The sequence below is a fragment of the Stenella coeruleoalba genome (genome assembly GCF_951394435.1).
Source record: "Stenella coeruleoalba genome assembly, chromosome: 11".
Classification (NCBI taxonomy): domain Eukaryota; kingdom Metazoa; phylum Chordata; class Mammalia; order Artiodactyla; family Delphinidae; genus Stenella; species Stenella coeruleoalba.
This window is the reverse complement of record NC_137157.1, coordinates 101,525,427-101,553,028: the sequence shown is the minus strand read 5'-3', so window position 1 is coordinate 101,553,028 and position 27,602 is coordinate 101,525,427. Positions and strand designations below refer to the sequence as shown.

At 55.6% G+C, this 27,602-nt stretch overlaps 1 protein-coding gene across 2 annotated transcripts in view; it reads left to right on the top strand.

Annotated features, from left to right (window-relative positions):
- Positions 1-24,154, top strand: part of MICAL3 (microtubule associated monooxygenase, calponin and LIM domain containing 3) — a 177,031-nt gene extending 152,877 nt beyond the window's left edge. The window contains exons 36-41 of one of the 2 annotated variants that reach the window (XM_079938413.1): positions 5,071-5,181; positions 7,097-7,190; positions 18,848-18,913; positions 20,914-21,013; positions 21,170-21,243; positions 21,317-24,154. In XM_079938413.1, the coding sequence (XP_079794539.1) occupies positions 5,071-5,181; positions 7,097-7,190; positions 18,848-18,913; positions 20,914-21,013; positions 21,170-21,243; positions 21,317-21,501 (630 nt within the window). In that variant the 3' untranslated portion in view covers positions 21,502-24,154. The remainder of the gene's footprint in view (positions 1-5,070; positions 5,182-7,096; positions 7,191-18,847; positions 18,914-20,913; positions 21,014-21,169; positions 21,244-21,316) is intronic. The other variant, XM_079938411.1, reaches the window with a different exon arrangement.
- Positions 24,155-27,602: the final 3,448 nt, after the last annotated feature.

The following is a 27,602-nucleotide window of genomic DNA, read 5'->3' as shown; positions in this document are numbered from 1 at the left end:
TGGGATTGCTGGATGATGTGGTAGTTCTGTTTTTAGTTTTTAAGGAACCTCCATACTGTTCTCCGTAGCGGCTGCACCATTTACATTCCCACCAACAGTGTAGGAGGGTTCCCTTTTCTCCACGTCATCTCCAGCATTTATTATTTGTAGGCTTTTTGATGATGGCCATTCTGACCAGTATGAGGTGATACCTCATTCTGGTTTGGATTTGCATTTCTCTCATAATTAGCGATGATGAACATCTTTTCATGTGCCTGTTGGCCATCTGTATGTCTTTGGAGAAATGTCTGTTGAGGTCTTCTGCCCATTTTTTGATTGGACTGTTTGTTTTTTTGATATCAAGCTGTATGAGCTATTTGTATATTTTGGAGATTAACTCCTTGTTGGTCTCGGTTTGCAAATATTTTCTCCCAGTCCGTTGGTTGTCTTTTTGTTTTTCTTATGGTTTCCTTTGCTGTGCAGAAGCTTTTGAGTTTAATTAGATCCCATTTGTTTATTTTTGCTTTTATTTCCATTACTCTAGGAGATGGATCCAAAAAAAATTGCTGTGATTTATGTCAAAGAATGTTCTGCCTATTTTTCCTCTGGGACTTTTATAGTATCTGGTCTTACATTTAGGTCTTTAATCCATTTTGAGTTTTTTTTGTTTTGTTTTTTAGTTTTTAGTTTGTTTTTTTATATAGCAGGTTTTAATTAGTTATCTGTTTTATGCATATTAGCGTACATATGTCAATCCCAATCTCCCAGTTCATCCCACCACCACCACTACCACCCCACCACCCCCGCCGCTTTCCTACCTTGCTGTCCGTACGTTTGTTCTCTACATCTGAGTCTCAGTTTCTGCCCTGCAAACTGGTTCATCTGTACCATTTTTCTAGGTTCCACATGTATGTGTTGATATACGACATTTGTTTTTCTCTCTCTGACTTACTTCACTCTGTATGACAGTCTCTAGATGCATCCACATCTCTACAAGTGACCTAATTTCGTTCCTTTTTATGGCTGAGTAATATTCCGTTGTATATACATGTACTACATCTTCTTTATCCATTTGTCTGTCGATGGACATTTAGGTTGCTTCCATGACCTGGCTATTATAAATAGTGCTGCAGTGAACATTGGGGTGCATGTGTCTTTTTGAATTATGGTTTTCTCAGGGTATATGCCCAGTAGTGGGATTGCTGGGTCATATGGTAATTCTATTTTTAGTTTTTTAAGGAACCTCCATACTGTTCTCCATAGTGGCTGCATCAATTTACATTCCCATCAACAGTGCAAGAGGGTTCCCTTTTCTCCACACCCTCTCCAGCATTTGTTGTTTGTAGATTTTCTGATGATGCCCATTCTAACTGGTGTGAGGTGATACTTCATTGTAGTTTTGATTTGCATTTCTCTAATAATTAATGACGTTGAGCAGCTTTTCATGTGCTTCTTGGCCATCTGTATGTTTTCTTTGGAGAAATGTCTATTTAGGTCTTCTGCCCATTTTTGGATTGGGTGGTTTGTTTTTTAAATATTGAGCTGCATGAGCTGTTTATATGTTTTGGAGATTAATCCTTTGTCCGTTGATTCATTTGCAAATATTTTCTCCCATTCTGAGGGTTGTCTTTTTGTCTTGTTTGCAGTTTCCCTTGCTTTGCAAAAGCTGTTAAGTTTCACTAGGTCCCATTTGTTTATTTTTGTTTTTATTTTCATTACTCTAGGAGGTGGATCAGAAAAGATCTTGCTGAGATTTATGTCAAAGAGTGTTCTGCCTATGTTTTCCTCTAAGAGTTTTATAGTCCGGTCTTACATTTAGGTCTCTAATCCATTTTGAGTTTATTTTTGTGCATGGTGTTAGGAAGTGTTCTAATTTCATTCTTTTACATGTAGCTGTCCAGTTTTCCCAGCACCACTTATTGAAGAGGCTGTCTTTTCTCCATTGTATATCCTTGCCTCCTTTGTCATAGATAAGTTGACCATAGGTGTGTGGGTTTATCTCTGGGCTTTCTATACTGTTCCATTTATCTTTATTTCTGTTTTTGTGCCAGTACCATGCTGTCTTGATTACTGTAGCTGTAGTATAGTCTGAAGTCAGGGAGTCTGATTCCTCCAGCTCCGTTTTTTTCCCTCAAGACTGCTTTGGCTATTCGGGGTCTTTTGTGTCTCCATACAAATTTTAAGAGTTTTTGTTCTACTTCTGTAAAAAATGCCTTCTTTTTTTTTTTTTCGCGGTACGTGGGCCTCTCACTGTTGTGGCCTCTCCCATTGCGGAGCACAGGCTCCAGATGCGCAGGCTCAGCAGCCATGGCTCACGGGCCTAGCCGCTCCACGGCATGTGGGATCTTCCTGGACCGGGGCACGAACCCGTGTCCCCTGCATCGGCAGGTGGACTGTCAACCACTGCGCCACCAGGGAAGCCCTGCCATATTTTAAATAAATTTATTTATTTTATTTATTTTTGGCTGTGTTGGGTCTTTGTTGCTGCTTGCACGCTTTCTCTAGCTGTGGCTAGTGGGGGCTACTCTTCATTGCGGTGTGTGGGTTTCTCATTGCAGTGGCTTCTCTTGTTGCAGAGCACGGGCTCTAGGCATGGGGGCTCAGTAGTTGTGGCTCATGGGCTCTAGAACGCAGACTCAGTAGTTGTGGCGCATGGGCTTAGTTGCTCTGTGGCATGTGGGATCTTCCCGGACCAGGGCTCGAACCTGTGTCCCCTGCATTGGCAGGCAGATTCTTAACCACTGCACCACCAGGGAAGCCCTTGAGTTTATTTTTGTGTATGGTGTTAGAGAAGGTTCTAATTTCATTCTTTTACATGTAGCTGTCCAGTTTTCCCAGCATCACTTATTGAAGAGACTGTTTTTTCTCCATTGTATATCCTTGCCTCCTTTGTCATAGATTAGTTGACCACAGGTGCGTGGGTTTATTTCTGGGCTTTCTATCCTGTTCCATTGATCTATGTGTCTGTTTTTTGTGCCAGTACCATACTGTCTTGATTACTGTAGCTTTGTAGTATAGTCTGAAGTCAGGTAGCCTGATTCCTCCAGCTCCATTCTTCTTTCTTAAGGTTGTTTTGGCTATTCAGTCACCCCCTTTAATTTAATAGATAAGTGCTGGTCCTTAGGCTGTAGTTACTAGTTCCTTTGGATTTTTTCACGTGCCACATGGGGAAATTACCTGTCTCCTTTTTAACTGCCTTGTTCTGATAATGAAAACCTTCCTCACTCTGGCTTGAGGCAGGATGTGCACACATGGCCAGGTGTGGCCTCTGGGAGGCCCTGACCTGGGAGAAGTGGCTGCCCCTCTCGCTCCCTTCCTCCCTTTGAGCTAGTTAATGGGACTGCCAAGCAACTCTGTTCTAGGCTCAGTGGGTGAGAAGAGGCCACACTGACTGCTTGCAGTATCCCTGATGGAAGTCTGTTATTCGTGCCATTTAGGTCCCTTTCTTGGCGTATAATCGGGAGATGGCCACCCCCTCCCAGGGCTGCTGGGGCCTGTTCAGGGACACCAGCAGGACAGAGAACTTGGCTGACAGGCAGTCTAGCCGGGTCTCCCACCACCTGCCCCCAGCCATCACCCTGCAGTGTTCGGCCAGAGAGAGGAGTGTGAACTTGCTCAGAGCAAGAGCTCCTGTGACCTTGTGGTTACTTTTCACACAAGGGGACTGAGGACAGAGCACAGGAAGTTTGGGGCCAGTGAAGGAGGCACTGACTTCTCGGCAGAAGAGTGACTCCTGGCTTCACTCAGGCGGGTTCACTGAGGTGGCGCTGCTGGCGTCTCACTCCCAGCCTACACGCAGACATCCTGGCTGACACGGGAAGAGCCATCATGCGTTTTAGTCGTGCACGTTTGTTTTAAACTTGTAGCTGATTTTGCTCCATTTCTGGGTCCTATTTTTAATTTTTGATCATTGTTATTATTGCCATTCTGCTTTGTTCTCCATCACGTCCCCTTAAAAGTCGGTTTATGTTCAGGACATGATGTGCATCGAAGGCTGTGTCCTGTCCCTGTGGGAAGGCCTTGCTGCAGCCCCGCCCGGCCCGGCAGCCGAACCCTCACTAACCGTGTCTGGGCACGCGTGGACGGCGGCAACGGACAAGGAGGGGGAGGTGCCTTGCTTGTCGCAGGCTGGGGGGCCATGTGGTGCTTTTGCTCCGGATGCCAGTGGGGACAGGGAGGCCCCTCTGGGCCTGGGCGCCACAGGAACGGGGAGTTTTTGAACCCTTGGCTCCGTGACCTGCAGGGTACATGCTCGGGGAGTCCCGAGACGGTCCTTAAGTGGTGGCTCTCCACTAGCACTGGAACTCTTAGAATAAAGATTACCAGGATAAACTCCTGAGTTAAATTCGGAAGCTCCTTTAAAGTCTGCAAAGGCTCCTTTTTCGTTTTCTTGGAGGCAGTAAAGAAGGTGTCCCTCAGTGTCGCCCGCATTCACCCACTGTGCCCTCCGCGCCACGCTCGCAGGTGCAGCTGTGCTGTCTGGCTGGGAGCCCCTCCGTTGTTGACAGCCCCACAGCCCTGCCAGAGCACATCCTCGCTCCTCTTGGTGTGCAGACCCCTGATCTGTCCAGGTTCACCGGCACCCTTCTTCCAGCTGCATTAGTTGGTTTGGGTTCGCTCAGACTTAGAATAGAAGCACCCTGTTGCCTTCAGGCGTGGCTTCTTCAAAGAACCTTGCCAGTAGTGCTCATCTGAAAAAGGTGGCTTTTGATACTAAACCAAAAAGTAGCAGGATCCTGGGTTTTCTTTTTCCTTTCCCTGTGTGCCCCCTACAAGCAAGAGGCTTGGGGGAAACATTTGATCAACATGTTTACCCCCACTGTCTTAAAGAAGAGCAGATGTCCTTACATGGGAAACTGGTGATCTCAGCAGTAAAGGCGCCCCACCCTCCTGTCCTAACTGCCCAGCAGTCATTGTGCAGCCAGCCTCCTGTCCCTGCCCCATGGGAGCGTCTCCCATGGATCTCCAGGTGCCCCCTGGCCCGTGGAGCTCCTGCCAGGCTGAGGGTCTGGGCGTCTGTGCACACCTCGCCCCCGCCTGCCCTGCGGCCTCCGTGACCCTGACTGAATAAACCCCTATCGTCCCCTGCAGCCGAGGACTTACACGGAGGAGGAGCTGAACACCAAGCTGACCCGGCGTGTGCAGAAAGCAGCCCGGAGGCAGGCCAAGCAGGAGGAGCTGAAGAGGCTGCACCGCGCCCAGGTGAGCCGCTGGGAGTCCGCACCCACAGGAGGGCGGGAGAGGAGGCGAGCAGGGCCGCCACTCGTGCAACTGCAGAAACCTCGCGGGGGGCGCTGGCTGGGAGAGAGGGAGGGGCCCGGCTTTGAGTCTCCTAGACCCTAGCTCTGGAAGAACCACTGTAAAGCCAGCTCCTGCGTTTGTCAGAGCTGTTAGCAAGAGGCAGCTGTGACTGGCTGGCCTCCGACGCGCCTGGGATTTAGAGGTTGGAGCTGTCCTCAGGGTCCCAGGCCTTTCAGTTTTTTTTGTTTGTTTGTTTGTTTTTTTGCGGTATGTGGGCCTCTCACTGTTGTGGCCTCTCCTGTTGCGGAGCACAGGCTTCCGAGGCACAGGCTCAGTGGCCATGGCTCACGGGCCCAGCCGCTCCGCGGCATGTGGGATCTTCCCGGACCGGGGCACGAACCCGCGTCCCCTGCATCAGCAGGCAGGCTCTCAACCACTGCGCCACCAGGGAAGCCCTCATCATTACTTCTTTTAAGTGAGGAACTCTTCTACTACAGGTCCTTCCAAGGACCCATCAATCCTCTGAGGATATTTTTTTAAGCTGGAAAATGCCAAAGTCTAGCTTTCCCACATCTACTTCAGTCCCATACTTATTGTAAAAAGACAAGCCCAGTCCAAAGCAGGAAAGGAAAAAAAAGGATGACTGCTATCAGAAAGGTAGATTGCTTACTGTACCACGTCCCACAGTGACGTCTATCACAGTGCCTGTAAGGTTCAATTGTACTCCAGGAACCAGTTTATATGACCGTCTCCAGATCTGTGAGTTCCCAAGGACAAGGACCATGCCATATCTTATTCCCGGCATTAAAGCGGTCAAGATATGAAGGAACAAAACGAACCACTTTTAAAAAGCCACTATTCTCTTCTCCCTCTTTTTTTTTTTTTTTTTTTTGCGGTACGCGGGCCTCTCACTGTTGTGGCCTCTGCCGTTGCGGAGCACAGGCTTCCGACACACAGGCTCAGTGGCCATGGCTCACGGGCCCAGCCGCTCCACAGCATGTGGGATCTTCCCGGACCGGGGCACGAACCCGTGTCCCCCGCATCGGCAGGTGGACTCTCAACCACTGCGCCAACAGGAAAGCCCCCAGATTTTTTTTTTTTAACAAAAAATAATTTTTTAATGCAAAGTATTAAATGATACCTAAATACAATGTGGTTTTTTAATGAAATCGTATGTATATAGCGGTGTTCATAAAGATTCAGACAATAATCAAAAGCTCTACAGCAGCAAGAAACATGAACAGCAAATCCATTCCCAGCGAAGAGATTCCTCTGGTTTTCCAAAACCAGCTTTCTCGTCCTTTCCCCGGACGTTACTCTGGATCTGCGTTCCCTGCATGACCGGATCCCTGGATTTTATTTCATTTTCTGTGTGAAGATATGTCCCTGCCGCTGCTTCGGGGTGGGAGGTCGTCCCGGGTGTCAATCATCCCCGAGAAGCCTCACTCCGTGCAGAGTGGAGCCATGTTTTCTCATTGAGGTAGAGTTGGTTTACGATGTTGTGCTAATCTCTGCTGTACAGCGAAGTGATTCAGTTATCTACGTGTATGCATTCCTTTTATACTCTTTTCCATGATGGCTTATCCCAGGAGATTGGCTGTGATTCTCTGTGCTGTACACCAGGACCTTGGTGTTCATCCATCCTACGTCTAATAGTTTACAGCCACTAACCCCAAACTCCCGGTCCCTCACCCCAACCCCTGACCCCAGCAAGCGCAAGTCTGCGCTGGGCAGTTTTAATCTTGTCGAAGCAGGATCTGTTTGAGACGCTCAAGAGCCCCGCTGGGGTGTTTGCACCCTCGTGTGCTCGTGCCGCGCTCTGGGCACCCGCCCGCTTCGCCCTTCTCCCTCCTTCACGCTGTCATGTCGCCCGCAGATCATCCAGCGGCAGCTGGAGCAGGTGGAGGAGAAGCAGCGCCAGCTGGAGGAGAGGGGCGTCGCCGTGGAGAAGGCGCTGCGTGGGGAAGCAGGTACCGGCTGGGTTCCTGGTGGACAGGGGATCCCTGAGGAATGCCCACCCAGCCCCGCGGGAGGCTAGTTCCTGTCCTGCCCCTGGGAGTCAGCTAGTCTCCAGCAGGATTCTCTCTCTGGTCCCCTCGTCACTGAGAGCCGGGGCTTCTGTTAAGCAAAGGAGGAGAAAGGCCCATGCATCTCAGGGCTGGCCGTCCCCTCGGCCCACCATCTGCTGCTGACGCCCTGGGCCTCCTCTCTCCTCCCTCCTCCCCATCTTTTCCTTGAGAAGACAGTGACTGGAGCGGGGCAGGCTGTGCACAAGGAACCATCACAGAACTGCTCGTGCAGGCCACCCCCGCCCCCGCCCCGACGGGTGGGGCTGGTGCCCCGGGTGGACCAGGCTCTGTCCTGGAGGCTGGGCACTCAGGGCAGAGCCCAAGCAGAGCAGACCCTGGGAAGTGGCTGTGAGGGCCATGTGCTGGTAACTGCCCTTCCTGGGGCAGAGCCATGGGGGCAGTGCAGTCACACCACTGTCCCCAGAGCCTGTGGGTGGGCCCAGCACAGTGGGGCTTGGAGAGCAAAGAGGTGCCGAGGGCCCAGGAGGCCCTCTTGGTTCAGGACCTTGAAACCACTGGATCAGCCCCAGCTGTAGCCCCAACCCAGGCACAAGCGATTCCTCCCTGCCTTCCCAAGTCCCCGAATCTGGAGCTTCCATCCCTTTGTAGAGAGCACGGGCCTCCAGGGTCAGCACTAGAGTCGTGGGACCAGGGATGAGGACAGGTGGTGACGTGGCTTTCCTTGGGAAGGGGGGCGGGTCCTCTGGGCTTTGGGCTGAGGGTAAACTGAAGGCGAATCAGGAGGAGGCAGCCACGAATGCGGCCTGTCGCTGCCTCTGATCTTGCTGGAAGACTGACCAATGGTTGGCCTCCGAGTGAGCGGCTGGTGTCGGGATGCGTTCGTGGGGTTCTGGAGGACTGGGGTCAGGCACAGAGGAGGTGTCTCCCATCCTGACCCTTCACGGCCACGGAATGCAGCTAGCAGTGGACTCAGGGTGACCTTCAGGTGAAGACAGGACACGAGGCAGGAAGATGAGGCTGTGATGTCTTGTGCCTGATGCTGGACTCACTGTGCCACCAGATGAAATGTGAGAACTTGACTCCGGAGGCGAGCCAGCCCCTGTGCCCGGGAGCGGGGACTCAGGTTCACCCGGCAGGGCCCCCGCCCTGCGTGCCCTGACCCGGCCTCCTCTGTCAAACGTGACCACCTGATTGGAGCAGCCCTGCAAGCAGTGGGAACGGGGACCCGCGGGCCCTGCCCTCTCTGCTCTCTCTGCTTGCAGAAGATGCCAGGAGGAGCCTGGACCCTCAGACTCCTCCTGCCGAGGTGGAGAGGGGCCACAGTTTGCGTAAGTGCCCCTGTGCCCCACAGGGCTCTGAGGTTCAGATGCACACCCAGCGCTGATGGTTCCGCCTGGCATTCAGATGTCTGTCAGCTGCCCTGCGGTTTGTCCATGGTGGCCCCTCGGCATTTCCACAGCAGGCTGCATTCCTCAGTCTGCTGCCTGCCAAGGGGCCAGAGAAAAGGGACCACTGAAGATTGACCTGGGATTTTGCTGAAATTCCGCTTACTAGTTGTTTACATAATTACCTTTTTGTAAACACATACAACCAGAATTTCGTCTAAGTCAGTGGTTTTCAAACTTTTTTAAAAAGCAGCAGAACGCTTTTTTACAAGACAAATTATGAGTTCAAGTTTAACTCAAAAAAAAAATTACTCTTAAATGTTAATAAACACAATTTGAAAATGCAGGTTGTGGAGAGCTGCAGGGTTAATACCCTCCGTGTCCAGTCCAGCCCTGGACGTAGGGTGGGCACCTGATGCGCAGAGGTGGGGGCAGGTCGTATACAGCCATGGGAATCTCAGGACATGCACAGTGAGAACGGTCTGGGTGTCTGCAGCTTAAAGTCGGAGTTGCTCTCTCAGTGGAATCACTACAGATCCAACTGCAGTTCAGATTCTTTATGAAGAAGAGATCAGATAAATACTCCCAAACATACAGTGAACCCAGAACCAGATGTGCTATGTGTTGTGGCACCTGGAGGACCACCCTGGCACCTGGAGGACCACCCTGGCACCTGGAGGACCTCCCTGCACCTGGAGGACCACCTTGGCACCTGGAGGACCACCTTGGCACCTGGAGGATCACTCTGCACCTGGAGGACCACCCTGCACCTGGAGGACCACCCTGGCAGGACACTCCGAGAGTGAGACCCTGCTAGCAGGCCAGGATTGAAGTTGATGAATGAAGTGTCATTTTCCCACGCGTCACAGGCAGGGCAGACACTCGCACACAGAGGGCAGAAGAAGCCTGGTCCTGGGGCCTCACAGAAGCAAGTTTACCTGCAGCACAGATTAACATGTTGATGGGCTTCAGTGGGTTACACATTGGCGGATCAAGGATTCGAACATGGTGTGTCCTGTTTAAGTTTTTTTTTTTTTTTAATTTATTTATTTTTTACTTTTGGCTGTGTTGGGTCTTTGTTGCTGCACGCAGGCTTTCTGTAGTTGCGGCGAGCGGGGCTACCCTTCGTTGCAGTGCGCGGGCTTCTCATTGCTGTGGTCTCTCTTGCGGAGCACGGGCTCTAGGCACGCAGGCTTCAATACTTGTGGCTCATGGGCTCTAGATCACAGGCTCAGTAGTTGTGGCGCACGGGCTTAGTTGCTCCGCGACATGTGGGATCTTCCCGGGCCAGGGATGGAACCTGTGTCCCCTGCATTGGCAGGAGGATTCTTAACCACTGCACCACCAGGGAAGCCATGTTTAAGTTTTTTTATGAGTTAAAAGTAGTTGTGAATCGGGTATTTGGGAGACCCCAGAACAGCACTTGAAGAGCCGGAAGCTTCCAGAGAGCAGGTTGAAACCACAATTGTGGTCAAGAGTCTGCTAAGCTTCCCAGAACTTCTGTCCAAATACACGTCTCCTGTTTCAAAGACGGGCTGTGGTACCTCCGTTGGGAGATTCCCACAATGCATTTGGAAACACTCGACACAGGAACCCAGTACTTCGCTTTTCTTCTTTTAAGCACATCACTTCCTAGGCTCCCTCTTGGCAGAAGCCCCTGGGTCTCTGCTCCCACCTGGCAGAGGTCGTCTTTGAGGCTCAGCTGTGCCTTCTCTTGGGCTTCTGTGTCCCATGCCTCCTGCTCGTCTGCTTGCTCGCAGCCGAGCCTTTGAGGAGGCCACTCGGGCTGAGTAGTGCTGGTCAGCTCCTTCCCTGAACTGGCCATTCGGTCTCACCCGATGGGCTCTCTGAGGGGTCAGACTGGTGGCCTAGCTGCCTTCCAGAGAAGGCTCGCGTAGTTCTGAGTCTCACGTATATCCGCACAGCAAGTTTAGCTTCAGAGCCTTGGATAAGACGGAGACTCGTGAGGTTTCTTGTCTGGGGCAGCTGGGAAGCCCTCTTTGTCTCTGGAACCCACTGGATCAGCCTCAGTCTGCTTTCCGGTGTGTGTGTTTTGGAAGGAGGAGCCCTCGTGTGGAACCAGAGGCTGCCAGGACCAGCTGTCAGACTGTGGGTTGTGGAGGAAAAGGTAGCGAACCGCAGCCGACTCTACTCTGCGTCCTGGGGGCCGCCCTCGCTCACAGCGCCTGTGTCGGGGTCCTGGGGTATGATGAACAAGAATACGTTGCCGCCCGTTGCCTGCTCTTAGGGGGGCTGGAGACCTTGGGGGCCTGAACGCAGAAGAAACAGGGCCTCCTTTATCTCAGACCGTCCAGCAGAAGTGCTTCTGCTTCTGGTGGGGTCGGTGTGGACAGGGCAAGCTGAGGGCTGGTTCCTGACACAGCTTTTTTAGGGTGTTCACGTTTCGCCTTCAGCCCCTCAGCCTGGGGCTTCTCATATTTAGAAATTAGGGAGGTTCGTAGCCTTTGATCTGCCCTTGAGTTTTTTAAAATCTGAGATGAGGTTGAGTCCCAGCAGGATTCCCAACCAAGCCAAGGCTTCTGTCCTGGCCGATCGCTTTCTGTCAGTGCAGTCACCTGTGGTTTTCTGTGACCGCCCCTCGCACCCAGAGGTCTGTGGCTACAGTGTGCACGTGGGGGGGCGGGGGGGCACCCGGGGGGACACATGCTTTCCAGCTGCCGCCTGTCCCCCTCCTGCTACGTCTCTGGGTGTTTCTTATGCTTCACGCCGTTCATTGCTCGAGGCTCGGGGGGACCAGAGGGTTATCTGATGCAGTAACTCTCTTCACCGATTCCTTGTTGTAGACTATTGGGGAGAGTCTTATTACACTGACCTCATCGACTTGCGTCTGGGTGGTATGTATGCAGCCCTGTTGCTGAACTAACCCTGCTGATGCCCCCTCCCCCGCACCTGCTCACAAACAGCAAGAAGTCATCCCGCTAACCAGCAGGTGGCAAAAGCACAGGCCCTTTTCCAGCTCCAAGGGAGCAATGCCCGACCTCCCCCTGCCCGTATGTGCTCCAGGGGGAAACCTGAGATAGCTTTTGCTGCCCGGGGTTATTTTAATGTTTTATAAATAAAAGTTCACCTACCCCAGCCTGTCAACCTCAAATCTTCACTCTGGTCCCACTAATATCGTTGGGTTGTTTGACGGTAGGAACACACACGACACACTCAACACGCACGCATACACACACACTCTACCATGACCTCCCCTCGAAGCACATCCCTCCCACTCCCCCCGGAGAGCTCACTGCCAACCACACTGGGGAACCAAACACACAGAGAGCTCGGCCTCCACTGTCTCCATCAGGGCGTGCTCAGGCACCCCCTGAGAGGTCCAGGTGCCTGGGAGTGGTGTCACGGTGATTTCTGCCCATATTCACCAGACTTGAGGCTGTGTTGACCGATGCCTCTGAGAATGTACCCCCCTTCTTGCCCTGTCCAGGGACCTACTTTGCAGCTCTTTTCAACAAAGACAGGAGAAGTCCCAGGCAGTGGCCCTCGTGTATGGTCCCTGGAGTGGCAGCATTGGCACCACCCCTTGGGGGCCTGTTAGAAGTGCAGGTTCTCAGGCCCCACCCCAGACCTTCTGAGTCGGGAACCCTGGAGGTGAGGCCTGGTTACCTGTTTTAACAAACCTTCCAGGCCGTTCCCATGCCTTCTAAAGTGGAACCTCCATCTCAAAGAAACTCAGTGTGTTTGCCGTCTTGCATACAAAGCTCACCATTTGTGTCGGATCAGAGAAACAACCAAGGCCTGAGTCTCACCTCTAGACCTTGGGCACCTTTCCGCCTGGAAGGCTGCCCTCGTATCAGGAGCCGAGGCTCCTGGGGCCCAGTGCCTTCTTGGAGTCCGGAGTCCTGGGTCAGGCGGTGTCACCTCTTCATCTCCCCGTGCAGGCTCCATGCCTGAAAGTGCTCTTGAGACAGACGAGGGGACAAAGGTCACTGTCTCTCATATTTTACTGTAATCCCATCCTTTTGAGAGTCACTTCTTGGCCCATTCATTTAAAAACCAAAGCATGATTCTGCTTGCGACTCAAGACAGAGCTCTGGTCTTAGAGAGGCTCCACCAGTAAGGAGGCTCCCAGCCTCCCGGCCTCCTTGGGGGTGGGCTGTCACTGGCCTCTGCTCTGCTTTCTCACCCCATGTCCACGGGTTCGCCCGTCTGCATGGCCCTCCAGGGCCCCGAGCTTCTGGTGTCAGGTGCTGCCACCTCGTGGCCGTTGCTGCTGTAGAAGGGCTGATGCTTACACCCCGACTAACAGACCCCACCCCTGACTAACGTCCGTGGGCTCCCTTCCCGCCGCTTCCCGACACCCCTGGGCAACGTTTATGTCGATTCCAAACGAATGTGACAAGTATTTTTTTGTTTAATTCAGAATCTACTGGGAAGAAGTATCGAACCCGTTTCTTTAAAATTACGTTCGCCCTTCCCTCCCAGCTCGAGTACTGTTGCCACACTGATTACCTCGTGTGGCTAGTTTTGTTTTCTTTGCTCCTGTTGGCTTGAGTGATAAGATGTTGCTGTTTCCATTTCTGTGTCCCTGGACTTCAGCTTCTAGCCTTCTGGGTTTAGAATTCCCACAAATTCCAGGGGAAAATGAAATAAATAGAAAAAGGAACTCAGTGTATCTCTGAATTGTGAACGCCTGCATTAAACACCTTATGACCCCTGCTGCCTGATTCACTTCCTGCTCTGTCAGTTCTCTGTGATTTCTGTGTAAAGTCCAGCCTCGGTGGGCTCTGCTCAGCACGCAGAGGCTGCTGCCCTCCCATAGGGTCTGGGAGGAGAACAGATGCCAGAATCAGCCCCCTTTTCAGTTCCTGATGCTGTTTCCTTCTTAGAATGCTTGGTAATCTCGTTATTTGGGGAAATTTTACCCTTTTGAAATTTGGAGCCCGAAGTGTAGAATCTGATTGCTTCTCTACTGTTGTATCCCCAAAGAGCCACAGGGAAACCCAGCACCAACCTTCCTTCCTGCGTGGGTAAGAGGAGGCCAGCCTCCAGATCCCCGCCCGGCCTCTGCCCACCACACAGACGTGCTTCCGTGGGGTCTTACGGTGGCTCTCAGCTAACCGTTAAAGTCACCAAAGCTGTTAAAAGCCTCTTTCTGAGCCACAGAGTATAAAGATCCCTTTTCACAAAGCTGAATCTTGTGATTTCAAAGGACCCGTTAAAGGACAGAGGCAGCGTCCTCCCTGCCCAGCCACCAGTCTTGCTGCACTAGACCAAGGTAGGCAACTGGACAACTTCAGATAAAAACATCTCTTCTGGAGAACTTTAAATTAGAAATATATACACCTGGGGACTTCCCTGGCGGTCCATTGTTTAAGACTCTGTGCTTCCAATGCAGGAGGCGTGGGTTTGATCCCTGGTCGGGGAGCTAAGATCCCCCATGCAGCATGGTGTGACCAAAAAAAAAAATTAATTGAAATACATACACCTGATTTCTAGTTTTCCAAGACCTCACCTCGTGATTTGTATGTCTCAAGGGGAAATTGAAAGAACATGAGTGGTTTAGAAACGTAGTGTAAAGGACTGGGGAGGGGCTTTCATTGTTGCTGTGAGTTGTGGTGGGAAGGCAGGGAAGCACGTCCCACCTGCCCACTCCCCCTTCCGAGCCTGCCTGTGCTGTTTGCCCCCCTTAGTTGATGCTGGCAGATTTTTGGCTGGTCTGTTCGGTTTGAGCATTAGCCTGGCTCTGGTTTTGCTTTAGGAACTTTAAATCCTTGAGATTCCCCAGCATTCCTGTGTGTGTGCGTGTCCCAGCCTGTGTGTGTACACGTGTGTGTGTGTGTGTGTGTGTGTGTGTGTGTGTGTGTGTTGGAGCTCAGTTTTCACATGCATTTTTTTTCCCTTTGTTTTCCCCCAGTCTAGAGGTTTTTTCCATACTGAGTTTTTCTAACAAGGTATCTCCCCAGCTGTCTGTCTGTCTGCCGGGCCTGCCGGGCAGAGCCTTCCACCCTGTCAGATGCTGCATGCCGCCCTACGGCTTGCAAACCAGCCACTCTGTCTCCAGCTACCCTGACGTTCCCTGTAGTGGGGTGATTGGGTGGGAGGGAGGATGCAGTGCTGCAGGCAAAGCCTTTATGAGGAAGCAGGGGAGATGGAAATATATAGAAAGAACAAGTGGAGGGAGGTTCCCGCAGGACTGGTCGTGGCTGCCCACTGTTCCACAGCCTGCAGGGTCCTGGACCGGCCCCGGGCCACCAGAGAAGCAAGGCTGTCGCTGGAGAACACCCGACTTAGGGAGACGAAACCTGGCTTCAGGCCTGCTTCACCGTGTCCCCAGCCCAGCCACTCGCCTTCTCTGGGCCTCTCCGTTAGGCGGGGCGCAGGCGGCTTGGTGGCCCTTCCAGGTCTGGCACCCGAGTGGGCTCTGTGTGTGACCCCTGTCCTCCAAGCTGTGTCCTTTTGTTGGGTTTGCCTGGAGCCTATGTCGGTCCTCTAGGAAGGGCCCTCTGTGCTGGGAACGGGAGAGTGAGGGTGGGTCTTAGTCGGGCTGCACACCTCAGACCCTCTGAGCCTCCGGTCCCTCCTTTGATGGCAGAGCTGCCGTGCCTGTCTGGCTGGGCAGCCCCCGGGGCCAGTGCAGGGGCCAGAGGAGGCCACACAGGTGCCCGTGGTTTGAATTCTGACGCACTGCCACGCTCACGTCACGCGTCCCTCTGGAATCCATGAGATGTGCCTGGCTGCACGATGATAATCTGCAGCTTTTCAAGTTCAGTGACACGTGTTGCTTGACCCGAAGTTGGGGAGGGTGGGTGCTGACGGCCACCCTGCAAGGCCGCACCTGGCACGTGGGCTCTGGGTACTCTGGGTGGCAGCTGGGGTCAGAGTGAGTGATGCACATGGACAGGAACCCATCTCCCCGATGTTATACAGTAACTAATGTCAACGACTTCTATTTGCCATGAGTGTGACGACCTCTCTGCCCTTACAGCTGGTGAACCAAACCTGTGTCTCTCATGTCTCCAAATGAGGCAAGAGACTAGCTCCAAACCAGCGTCTCTGTGTCTCCCTTGCACGCTCGTTTCAGGTTCAGGTCTGGGGTGGAACTCCCCTTGTTTGGCTGTTTTTTTCCTTCAGTTTCTTCTTTATAAAACAGTATTTATTGGGTGTTTTTTCTGATTATAAAGTATACATTATGGAAATAGCAGAGCGTGCAGGAAGGCTAAGGAAGAGAGTCACAACCTGCCCTTCATGGCCTCTGGCCATTTCACATCTGCTCTGCCTGTTGTCACGAGGGTGCTGTTCGCCTAATTTCTGTCCTGAGTCCTGTTCTGCGATCTCATGCCGTATTCTGTGCTGGAAGGGCGTCTGAGAATGTGGTCTGCATAAAAGGGGCTGAATGCTGCGTTTTGTGATGTCTAGAAGGGGAAGCACATTCTTACCTATGCTGCCGCACGTGCCTCCTTGTTTCGGATGCGTGTGGCTGTGTGTCATGTCCCTGTCCCTTGCTAACAGGCAGGGATGCTGTTCCACTTTCACTGCAGCCTGTTTGCATTTAACATCTATCCCAGGAAGCGTCAGAGGTGGGGACCCTGTAGTTTGTGGGCATATCCAGGTGTCCTGAGCACCAGCCTGTAGACAGAGAAGGTTGGATGTAGATGAGTTATAAGTTGGGGGTGTTTGTAAGAAAGGAGGGCTCGCGCCTGCCCCAGTGACCAGCTGGTCATGCCACTCGGAACTCTGGACGTGATTGCTGCACACGTACCACACACGCACAAACACACACAGCCTCTGCACACCCACCACACACACAGCCTCTGAAAACCCACCACACACACAGCCTCTGCACAACCACCTCACGCACACAGCCTCTGCACACCCACCTCACACACAACCTCTGCACACCCATCACACACACAGCCTCTGCACACCCACCACACACAGCCTCTGCACACCCACCCCCCCACATCCACTGCACACCCACCTCACACAGCATCTGCACACCCACCCCACGCACATAGCCTCTGCACAGCCACCACACACACAGCCTCTGCACACCCACCCCCCCACATCCACTGCACACCCACCTCACACAGCATCTGCACACCCACCACACACACAGCCTCTGCACACCCACCACACACACAGCCTCTGAAAACCCACCCCCCCCACAGCCTCTGCACACCCCCCCACAGCCTCTGCACACCTACCACACACACAGCCTCTGCACACACACAGCCTCTGCACACACATACAGAGTCCACACCCACCACACACACAGCCTCTGCACACCCACCACACACACAACCTCTGCACACCCCCCACACACACAGCCTTTGCACACCCACCCCCCACACAGCCTCTGCACACCTACCACACACACAGCCTCTGCACACCCACCTCACACACAGCCTCTGCACACCCACCTCACACAGCCTCTGCACACCCACAGCCTCTGCACACCCACCACACATACACAGCCTCTGCACACCCACCACACATACACAGCCTCTGAAAACCCACCACACACACAGCCTCTGCACACCCACCACACACACAGCCTCTGAAAACCCACCCCCCCCACAGCCTCTGCACACCCCCCCCACAGCCTCTGCACACCTACCACACACACAGCCTCTGCACACCCACCTCACACACAGCCTCTGCACACACACAGCCTCTGCACACACATACAGAGTCCACACCCACCACACACACAGCCTCTGCACACCCACCACACACAGCCTCTGCACACACACACACACACACACAGCCTCTGCACACCCACACACACACACACAGCCTCTGCACACCCACCTCACACACAGCCTCTGCACACCCCCCACACACATCCACTGCACACCCACCTCACACACAGCCTCTGCACACCCACCACACACACACAGCCTCAGCACACACATACAGCCTCTGCACACCCATACACACACAGCCTCAGCACACATAGCATCTGCACACCCACCCCACGCACACAGCCTCTGCACAGCCACCACACACACAGCCTCTGCACACCCACCACACACATAGCCTCTGCACACCCACCCCCCACACAGCCTCTGAAAACCCACCACACACACAGCCTCTGCACTCCCACCCCACACAGCCTCTGCACACCTACCACACACACACAGCCTCTGCACACCCACCACACACCCAGCCTCTGGCCTTAGTCGTGAATTTTCACCCAATATCAGATTCATGCACAAAGCCCTGTGGAGAACACAGAGAAGAGCTTAAAAGAGAGAAAACATGGCAGTTGCACTCACCCCGTTGCTAAGTAAAGGGCCTCTCAACCAACACGTGGCTGCTTGGCCCTTGTGTTCACCTAAACAGGCTTGTTTCTAATGGTCCAGGCCCTGCCTACCACGTGGGGCCATGGCTCCTGCGTGTGCCCTGTGGTTCTGTGATGGTCCCTTGCTGACGGTCCCTGCTCCTGAGAGCCCCAGGCCCCGAGTCTAGAGATGTCCTCTGCACGACTTCCCAGCTTTGTTTCTGTGAGTTTTTGGCGTGTCCTGTCGTGCAGTCCGCAGTGTGACAGCGTCCCCAGCTGTGGCGTCGACCCTCTGCGGAGAGGGAAGGGGCAGAGGAATAGGGGCGATCGGCTCTCCCTGGCTGTGCGGGGACAGAGATTTGGGCAGTGGGGACCGCCTCCGTGAGGACGCGCTGGACCAACGAGCCCCCTGGCTCAGAATCAGAGCATCACAGGTGTCGGCCCTGGAGGCCCATCAAAGACTGGGCGCTACCTCCATGGCAGGGAGCTCCTCTATGGGTTCAGTGCCCAGAGAGCCTCCCAGCCCTTAGATTCACCCACGTGGTAACATCTGAGAACTCTCACTCAGGCCTGGCTGTTCCACGGCAGCGGGCAGGCCTGCTGGCACTTTGGATGTTTTCACGGAGGGATCCCCAAACCCAAAAGGCCCCCAGATTGTCATCCCCAGCTCTCCCGCCCTCCCGGCAGGACCACAGGAGGAGGGAGCCCGCCCTCCCCAGGCCCGGGGCTGTTCCCGCTCAGTCTCTGTGCTGGATACAGGACTGAATTCATTTGTAGACGTGTTTCCCTCGCTTCTGCTTTTCCATTTCTTGTATTTTTTCTTTTCCTCCTGTTGTTCCTTTCTCACTTCGTTTGCTTTCTGTCCTCTGCTTGTTCTCACTTCTCCTCTCCCTCCCCCTCCACTTCCACCTCCCCCTCCTCTCTGTCCGTCTCGCCTCGTCCTCCTTATTTGGCCCTTTTTGAAGTTGAGCCCAGTGGCGGGACTCCACGACGTAGACCTCTCTCCTTCTGCCCTTGCTGTGTCCAGGAAGGTAAAGTAAACCCCAACCTTCTCCCCACCGCCTCTCGGGGGGCCGTAGCAACACTAGTCAAACAGGGACCCGAAACCCAGCTCTTTCTCCTTCTTCTTCTGGTACCTGGTAGCCCTGTTACAAACCCCCTGAGTATGTGGCAGTCCCTTACAAGGTACAGTATCCCTTCGACTGTCTCAGGGGGCTGGGGGGCGGGTGCAGGCAGGGAGCAGGTCCAGGTCTGGGGGCCTCAGGCTGCAGGCATCCACGGTTCCAGGCCACCACTCGTGGTCGGGCCTTTCAGCCTCCAGTCCCGCAGATAGAGGGACCGGGACGCGGGTGAGGAGCCCTGCCCCGTGTGGCAGTGATTTGTGCTGGTGACGTCGAGGAATACTGTCCTTACAAAGACTGTTCTGCACAGATGCCCCAGTTCCTTCCAAACCACTAAAAGCAGACTTCTCTGCCCTGTGTCTTGCTGAGTGTGTGTGTTTTAAGTTTGTCTGGTTTGCAGTCCCTTGTGGTGGTGATTGTCGTTGACAAGGCATGCGGGTGGGGCCGGGGAGTGTGACCACGGCTAACCCGCTAACCTTCCTCTGCTCTCCCCGGCGCTCGCTCACCGCTGACCACCACCAGCTGCGTCCACCTCGGCCGTCCCTCCGGAGCTGGGTCGAGCGCTTCAGGAGGCATCCTGGCGCCCAGAGAGCTTACCTGCCCCGGGCCCCGTGCTCCCCATACGCCCCGCGGGTGCCCTGTGCAGAGCCGCTCAGGAAGGAACGCGCGGAGCTGGATGGGGGCTACCGGGCGGTCGGGAGTGCTCTGGCCCCGGTGCCCAGCACGCACTCCGCGTGCTGGGCCAGGACCCAGGACCCAGGACAGCGCAGTGCAGACGCGGCCCCTGCCCTCGCGTGTGGTGGGAGGTCGGGGTCCCCGAGAGCCACCCCGTGTGTTCCTGGGCTTGGTTTTACTGGGAGAGGACTTCTGACCAGTGACCCATAAAGCAGAGGCACTTGGAGAGACCTCCCCGTCCCGGCCTCTTAGCCCAGCCGTGGGTGGACTCGTGGGGCCCATGAACACCTGGAGTCCTTGGCAGAGATATTGGATGTGTTCACGTGCAGTTTTCCAGGAAGAGAGTCCCCAAGTTTCCTGAGACTGTCGAGTGGCTTGTAATCTGCAAACAGCGAAGAGCCACCGCAGTCTGGCTTCTGCGTCTGGACAGGACCCACTACGGCCGTGGGCTTCCTTGTGTCCCCTCCGGGGGGTGTGGCTCCTTGGAAAGGTCTCCTTCCCTCCTGCTGCGGCTGAGCCCGAGGGGGTCAGGCCGCTCCTGGTGGAGACGGGTGTCAGCTGAGTAGGGTGCAGGCAGCCGAGTGTGGCTGGCACCAGCCCCAGAAGCTGCTGCTGGGCTTGGATCAGAGCAGGGGGTTGGGGGGAGCCTGCGGTCTCCCTGCCCTGGTGAGAGTCCCCACACCTCCCAGGGACGTACTGCGTCTGCCATGCAGGGGTTGCGGCAGCATCTGTCAGGAAGCCGCAAGTTGAGAGGCACCTCCCTGGTCAGGGTATCGGAAACGAGGAGGCCTCGGGGCAGTGACCCTGTGGAGGTGCCGTAGTGAGTGTCCCCGGAAAGGAGGGCCGAGTACCCTTTTAATCTCCATTTGCCTCTTCATTAGACTGGCCTCAGAGCAGACCTAGTACCTAGCAAGTACCAAATACGTGCTAGATGAATGAAAAAGAGAAAAAAGGAGGGCAGAGCACCGAAAACATGCCAAGAGAAAGCAAGTGGCCGAGCAGGAGAGGTCCAGGCGAGCTGCCTCCAGTGGCTGGGGCGTGAGGCCGGCCGGAGGGACAGAGGAAGGTGCAGGCTGGGGACCCTTGGGGGTGGGCGTCCTCGTGCCCGAAGGCAGACTGGGCCTGGCCCAGGAGCGTCAGGCAGCGCCCTGCTGGGCTCTCTGCACACTTGCCCCGTTGCCGCGTCCGGGCTGGGGACAGCGGCACGGCCTGCCCGACACGCCCTCTCTCGGCAGGCATGGGCAAAAAGGACGACCCCAAGCTGATGCAGGAGTGGTTCAAGCTGGTGCAGGAGAAGAACGCCGTGGTGCGCTATGAGTCGGAGCTCATGATCTTGTGAGTGGCCTCGGGTCTGGGGGAGCCGAGGTGGGACGTGGGCGCAGGGCCCGTCGCAGCAGGAGCGCAGCCCCCTCCCAGTTTAGGGGGTGCGGAACTGTGCCACCCCTCACCAGTCACTGGCTCGTTTTCCCCCCAAATCCCCGGAAACCCCAGCGCCCGGGAGCTGGAGCTGGAGGACCGGCAGAGCCGGCTGCAGCAGGAGCTCCGCGAGCGGATGGCCATGGAAGGTAGGAGGGGTGGGGAGGCAGGTGCGGGCCGCTGCCTCTGGCGCTGGGGACTCACGTGTTTGGTTCTGCCCAGATCACCTGAAGACAGAGGAGGAGCTGTCGGAGGAGAAGAGGATCCTGAACGAGATGCTGGAGGTGGTGGAGCAGAGAGACGCCCTGGTGGCCCTGCTGGAGGAGCAGCGGCTCCGGGAGAAGGAGGAGGACAAGGACCTGGAGGCCGCCATGCTGTCCAAGGGCTTCAGCCTGAACTGGTCCTGAGCGCCGCCCGGCCCTGGCTGGTCTGTGCACCGTCCGACCCGGGCTGGCTGCTCCCAGACCACCCAGATCCGAGGTCGGAGTGGGCCTGCTGCCTCCTGGGAGTTTGCACTCAGACGTCCTCGTGGCTCTGAGAAGCAGTCAAGCGCCGAGCTGTGGGAGCCCCAGTGAAGACGGTGGTCCAGTAGCGCAGCCTCCTCGAAGAGGCCTCCCTGCCCTCCTGCTTCAGAGACGGGGAACGCGGATCCTGGGGGGACGCCTGGTCGGAGGGACGCGGCTCCGCCCCAATCCCCAGGCCCAGGGGGCCAGCGCAGACTTCATCCAGGGCTGAGGAGGCCCGCCCCGCGGCCCAGTGCCACACTCCAGGCCTCTCCTGGCTGTGGCCTGAGGCCTGAGGCTGCTGCATTTGCTTTTAATTCACAACACTGGAAGATACTGACTTCAGGGTCGGGCAGAGACCCTCTTCTGGCCCCGCCACAGGCCTGCGGCCTTGTCACGGGCTCCTCGTGGCGGGCGGGAGGCCTCGCCTCGTTCCTGGGTTTGCCCCGAACGAAGCTGACAGCCTGGGAGGCGTGGCCTCTTTGTCAATTAACTTATTTTTTTAATACTTGAAAAGAAGCAACTTCACTTTTATATCTTTACCAGGACACTGATTGCTTGGCACCTGGGTAGGGGTGTGGAGGTGGGTCCCAGCTGACCGCGCTGTCACTCCATTCATTACTCTTTCATCGTGGGGCTGACCTGAACCCTCAGGTCAGCAAGACCCCCGTGTGGGCCCGGCGTGCAGCGCCCGTCCTCCTGTGCCCGGCCCCGGGCGTCCGTGTCTACACCGCTCGCTTGTCAAGTACGCGTTTGAGCTGCTGGAGGCCACGCCATGAGGCACAGATGCCTCTTGGCCTCCCTGTTGGAATCCTGGCTCTGCAGAACCCATTTTTCCTCCGTTTTGGTGCCGAGATCTCACCTGCCACAGCACGTTTATTGAAGAAAGTTTTAGGCCGGCTGCACCAGCGCGTGGGACCCTGCTCAGTGAGGCCCAGATCCAGCCAGCTGGAGCTGCAGTGACGGCACACTGGGGGACTCCAGTTGGGGTCCCCCACACACACACATGAGCTCCGGCCCAGCTCCAGCCCAGCACCTCTTCGTGGGGAGGCACTGGACAGGAAGCACCGTGGAGCCAGCTCGTGCCGTGGCTCAGCCAGAGGCCGGCAGTGTCCAGCCTGCAGAGCCACTGTTAGACTCTGCAGGGGCCGTGCTCGTCCACAGAGGAGCGAGGGCAGCGCCAGGCCAGTCCCGAGGCCCTCCAGCCGACTCCTGGTGGAGCGGGACTGCGTGCAGGGAAGAGAGGCCTCAGGGCGGGACAGGGGGCGTCCACACCGACCTTGGGACGTCCCTGGGGAACCACATTGTGCCTCAACTTGAACAGAGTCATTCTCACTGCAAAGGAGCAAAGAACTGTCTTTTTCTTCAGTCTGTCCCAAAGCTGCCGTCTGGAATCCAGGGCACGCGCTGCTCCAGCCCTCGCGGCTCTGACCTTCACCTCTTGCTTGATGAGGTAGAGCCTCCGTTTCTATTCTCGTTTCTTAGAAGGGGGAGCGGAGGGTGTTCTAGATCCATCCTCAAATCCCAGCCTTCCAATAAAATTGGGCTTGGGACAGGATTCATCGCCTGTGTGGCCTTTGCCTACCCTTCCTACCCACCGCCCCGGTGCACCGCAACTGCCAGGCCCGTCCCTCGAGCTTCTGCCCACCCAGGACGAGGACAAGTTTACAGAGTGGCCAGGAGGGACATGACACCCGCCGCTGCGGAAGCACACCGTGCCTGCAGGAACGAGGACGGCCTGGAGGCTGCAGAGAAGCTTGGAAATGCTCCCCACTCCCTCCCGCAGGGCTGCGACTTCAGGTTCTAGTAGAGCACTTCTTCTGAAAGCTCCCGTTTTATAACCACTAGTTTGCAGGTTGTTGTGGTGCCCTGCTGACGGGCTGCATGCAGTGTTTCCCAGCTCTGGAAATGCACTCAGCTCCTGTCAAGTCCCTTGAAGGCAGGGCAGCAGGAAATCTCTCTCTGAAATGCCACGGCATGAGCAGGCCCAAGCCCGAGGCCTGTGCAGGGAGAGCCAGGTTCAGCTCCAGCAGGGCCAGGGCGGCAGCGCACCTCGCCTCAGTCCGAGGCCACCAGCGGCTCCACCTGGGGGTCCAGTCCTGCTCAGATGGCGTCTTGTGGCCTTTGCCCCGGGAGCTGTCCTCCAGCTGCTCTGACCAGCAGTGATAGACTATCCGCTATCTTTTCAAAGAGCAGAATTTTTTCAGTGGGGCAGAAAGTGGAGAGAGTTTAAAGAAAAGTTTAAAGGTGGTAACAACTGATCTACAAAGGGGAATGGGCCATTTTATGCGCAATAAAAGTTTTTAAAACAAGTACGGAGGGTGTTCTTGGCAGGAGCCGGGCCACGCTCTTTGGTGGGGTGGTGTCCACACGTGGCGGCACCTGTCAGTGTGTGTATGCGTTTGAGGAATACAACCTTTGTGCTTTCTCAGCCGACTTTATTTTTGTCCATGCTGTCCTGCTCTGGCCACCTGCTGACACCCGTTGAGAAAGTGTGTGTAACACCCAGGGTGTACGAGGCCGCCCTCCAAAGCAGCGCCAGGACCCTCCCGGAGAGATGCGCGTTCCGTGAAGTGTCTCCTCGTCAGGGTGACCCCGACGCCCTGGCAGCCCGGTGCTGTGGGCTCTGCAGCCTGCAGGCCTAAGTCGATGAGATGTATCCACCTCCCCAAGTACATTCAGAGCACAGGGTCTTGGGATCCCTGATGTTGCGGCCCCAGTGCCCTCCTCGTGCACTGGCCGCGGGGCGTGTGGCTGGCCTCTGTCACCGTGGAGCTAATCCCAAAGGCACAGGGCTTCCCTCTGGGGTGGCAGCGGGCGGGGTCAGTGCCGGGCCAGCTGATTCCCAGAGCCTCCGGCACCACGTGCGCATCGGGTAGAAAAACAGAAGCAGCGTGGCCCTCGATTCCTCAAAGGAAGTCTGGGTCAGGGACTGTGCCTGGTGGGGGCAGTGGGGCTGGTACCATCTGTGCTGACCCCCTTTTGTTTCTCAGAGGGGCCCCTTGATCAGAGATGGAGACAGGCAGGGTTTGGCTGTGGTTCACAGGCACCCACGTGGTAGGAGGTGATGGTGGCTTCAGGCAGACAACTGAGGGAAGGCTGCCCCACAGCTGCCACCACTCGTCCAAGAACCCATGTCCGTGGCTCCAAAACCCCTCCTGAACCCTGATCCCCACGGTCCCAGAGTGGGAAATGGGAAGGACAGAACCGGCTGTTGCATTGCCCAGAAGACTCCCCGAGTGCGGCTCAGCGGGGAGGGAGGAAGCATCCTCGGGTGGGCCAGCGCCCACAGCGCACAGAGACCTCCAGTGCAGTGCCCAGGGGCCGGGGCTGCCGGGCTTGGCGGGGAGTGTTTTGTGGCAGCCCCACGCCCATGTCCCCTCTCTGAGGTGGGCTTGCAGCGTGGACTTCAGTGGGGCGGTGGAGAAGGCCCCTGATTCCAGGACAGACGTGGAGAGAGTGCCCGGGGTGCACACGTGCACACACGCTGCCCCTGCTGGCTGAGGGTCTCGGACCTCTCGGGGTTTCCAGTCACTAAGCCACTCAACAACCCGCTTCCGCCGCCTGCAGCGTGTCCAGGGCAGCGCGAACCGGGGAGGCGCCTCGGCCCGCACCCGCGTCTGCCTCGGGCAGAGGGAGCAGCGGGACGGAGCGCGTGGGGGCAGAGAGGGGGTGGCCCAGGGGCGGAGGGCGTGGGGACTGGGGGCCCCGGGCGGTACTCACCTCTCTGCCTGTCCTTCGAGGTCCAGAGCCTCGGCTCTGTCTTGGTGGGAAAGCGCCTTGAAGGTTGGGAGCTGGTCCACCCCCGCCCAGGACCAGACCTTTCTCCAGGGCTGGGGTGGCCCTCCCTACACGTCAGCCAACCTCCCGCAGCCTCCAAGCAAGTTACTGGGCCTCCCTGGCCTCCTAGACTGGCCCCTCTGAATGCACCTCGACCCACTGGGTTCTGTGGGGTGGGCGGGGAGCACAGAGGAGGAGCTTGGAGGGGCCTGGGTGCTGGAAAGAGCTCTCCCGGCCTCTGCTGGTCTGGCTCTTGGTCTAGAGCGGGGAGGGCCCATGGCCCCGCGGCCCGATTCCCACTGCACGCCTGGGACCCACAGCCCTCGGGATGTGAGATGTCAGCCCTCGCGAACTGGCTGTCAGTCTGCATCCTGTGGTGACGGGATGGGGTGGCCGGGATGGAGGAAGGCTGGACCCCACAAATCCCGAGCCAGCTGGGCGCCAGGAGGGAAGAAGTGGCGTCTGCGGCCGTGGAACCCTGACCCCTAGAGAAGGCTGGGGCGGGGGTGCTATGGGAGGTGGAGTGTGAGCCTAGCTGCCGCCCAGGGCCCCCATCCCGAAGGGATTTGTCTTGGGGAAGTCAGAGGCCTCACCTCCTCAGCTTGAGGGGACAGGTGCCCGTCGAAGCAGCAGCGACTGTGGGAGTCCCCTCGGAGCCCTGACCTCAGCCCTGCAGGCTCCAGGGCCCCTGGCTGGTCCAGCTCCACACAGGCCCCGCGGTGCAGGCAGCTCAGGAGGAGGACGGCGGCACGTCCCTGTGCCCCCTTCTTCCCCTTCCTGCCCCTTTAGAGCCCAGCTCCCTCTGCCCGGACCACCTCCCACACGCAGACCTCTGGCTCCCGGCTGCCCACATCATGGCTTGGTGTTTGTACACATTACAGATCAATCGCCAGTAGGTCTTAACATCCATCACCTCACATAGTTTTTTCCTGCAGTGAGAACTTTTAAGGTCTATTCTCTCAGCAACTTCCACATACACGACACAGCAGTGCTAACTACAGTTAACTACATGCTGAACATTTCATTCCCAGGACACATTTATTTTATAACTGGAAGTCTGTACCTTTCGACCCCCTTCACCCATTTCATCCACTCCCTGTCCCTGTCTCTGGGAGCCACGAATCTGCTCTGTGTCCGTTTTTCTTCCTTTCTCTCTCTCTCTCTCTCTCTCTCTCTCTCTCTCTCTATTTTTGGCTGTGTTGGGTCTTCGTTGCTGCGTGTGGCTTTTTCTAGTTGCAGAGCGGGGGCTACTCTTTGTTGTGGAGCACGGGCTGTAGGCAGGCAGACTCAGTACTTGCAGCACGCAGGCTCAGTAGTTGTGGCTCATGGGCTCTAGAGCGCAGGCTCAGTAGTTGTGATGTACAGGCTTAGTTGCTCCGCGGCATGTGGGATCTTCCCGGACCAGAGCTCACACCCGTGTCCCCTGCATTGGCAGGTGGATTCTTAAGCACTGCGCCACCAGGGAAGTCCCCAGGTCTTGTTTTTGTTTGTAGATTCCACATATGAGATCATACAGTATTTGTTTTTCTCCGACTTATTTCACTAAGCCATGATGCCCTCAAGGTCCATCCACATTCTTGCAAAGAGCAGGAACTCCTATTTGTGGCTGAACAGTATTCCATTTATAGATACACACACACACACCCCACACATGTGGCTCACATCTTCTTTATTCATTCATCAGCCAATGGACACTTAGGTTGTTTCCATGTCTTGGCTATGGTGAATAATATACTGCAGTGAACAGGAGGATGCAGGTATCTCTTCAAGATAGTGATTTCATTTTTTGGATAAATACCCAGAAGCAGAATTGCTAGATCATATAGTAGTTCTATTTTTAATTTTTTGAGGAACCCCCATAATGTTCTCCATAGTGGCTGCACCAGTTTACATTCTCACCAACAGTGCACAAGGGTTCCCTTTTGTCCACACCCTCACCACCAACACTTGTTATTGGACATGGCTGGCGGGAGTGCGGACATGGCTGGCGGGAGTGCGGAGCGGCACAGCCACTCTGGAAAACCGACAGTTTCTGATAAAATTAAACATTCCCCAGCACTATGCCCCAGCAGCCCCACTCCTAGGTATGAGACTGAAGAGGAGTGAGGACACGCATCTACAAAAAGGTTGGCAGGACAGTGTTCACAGCAGGACTACTGTGACTGCCATCTGGGGAACATGGTGTTGCTGCCGGAGCCACAGCAGCCCTTCACGGCCCAGGAGGC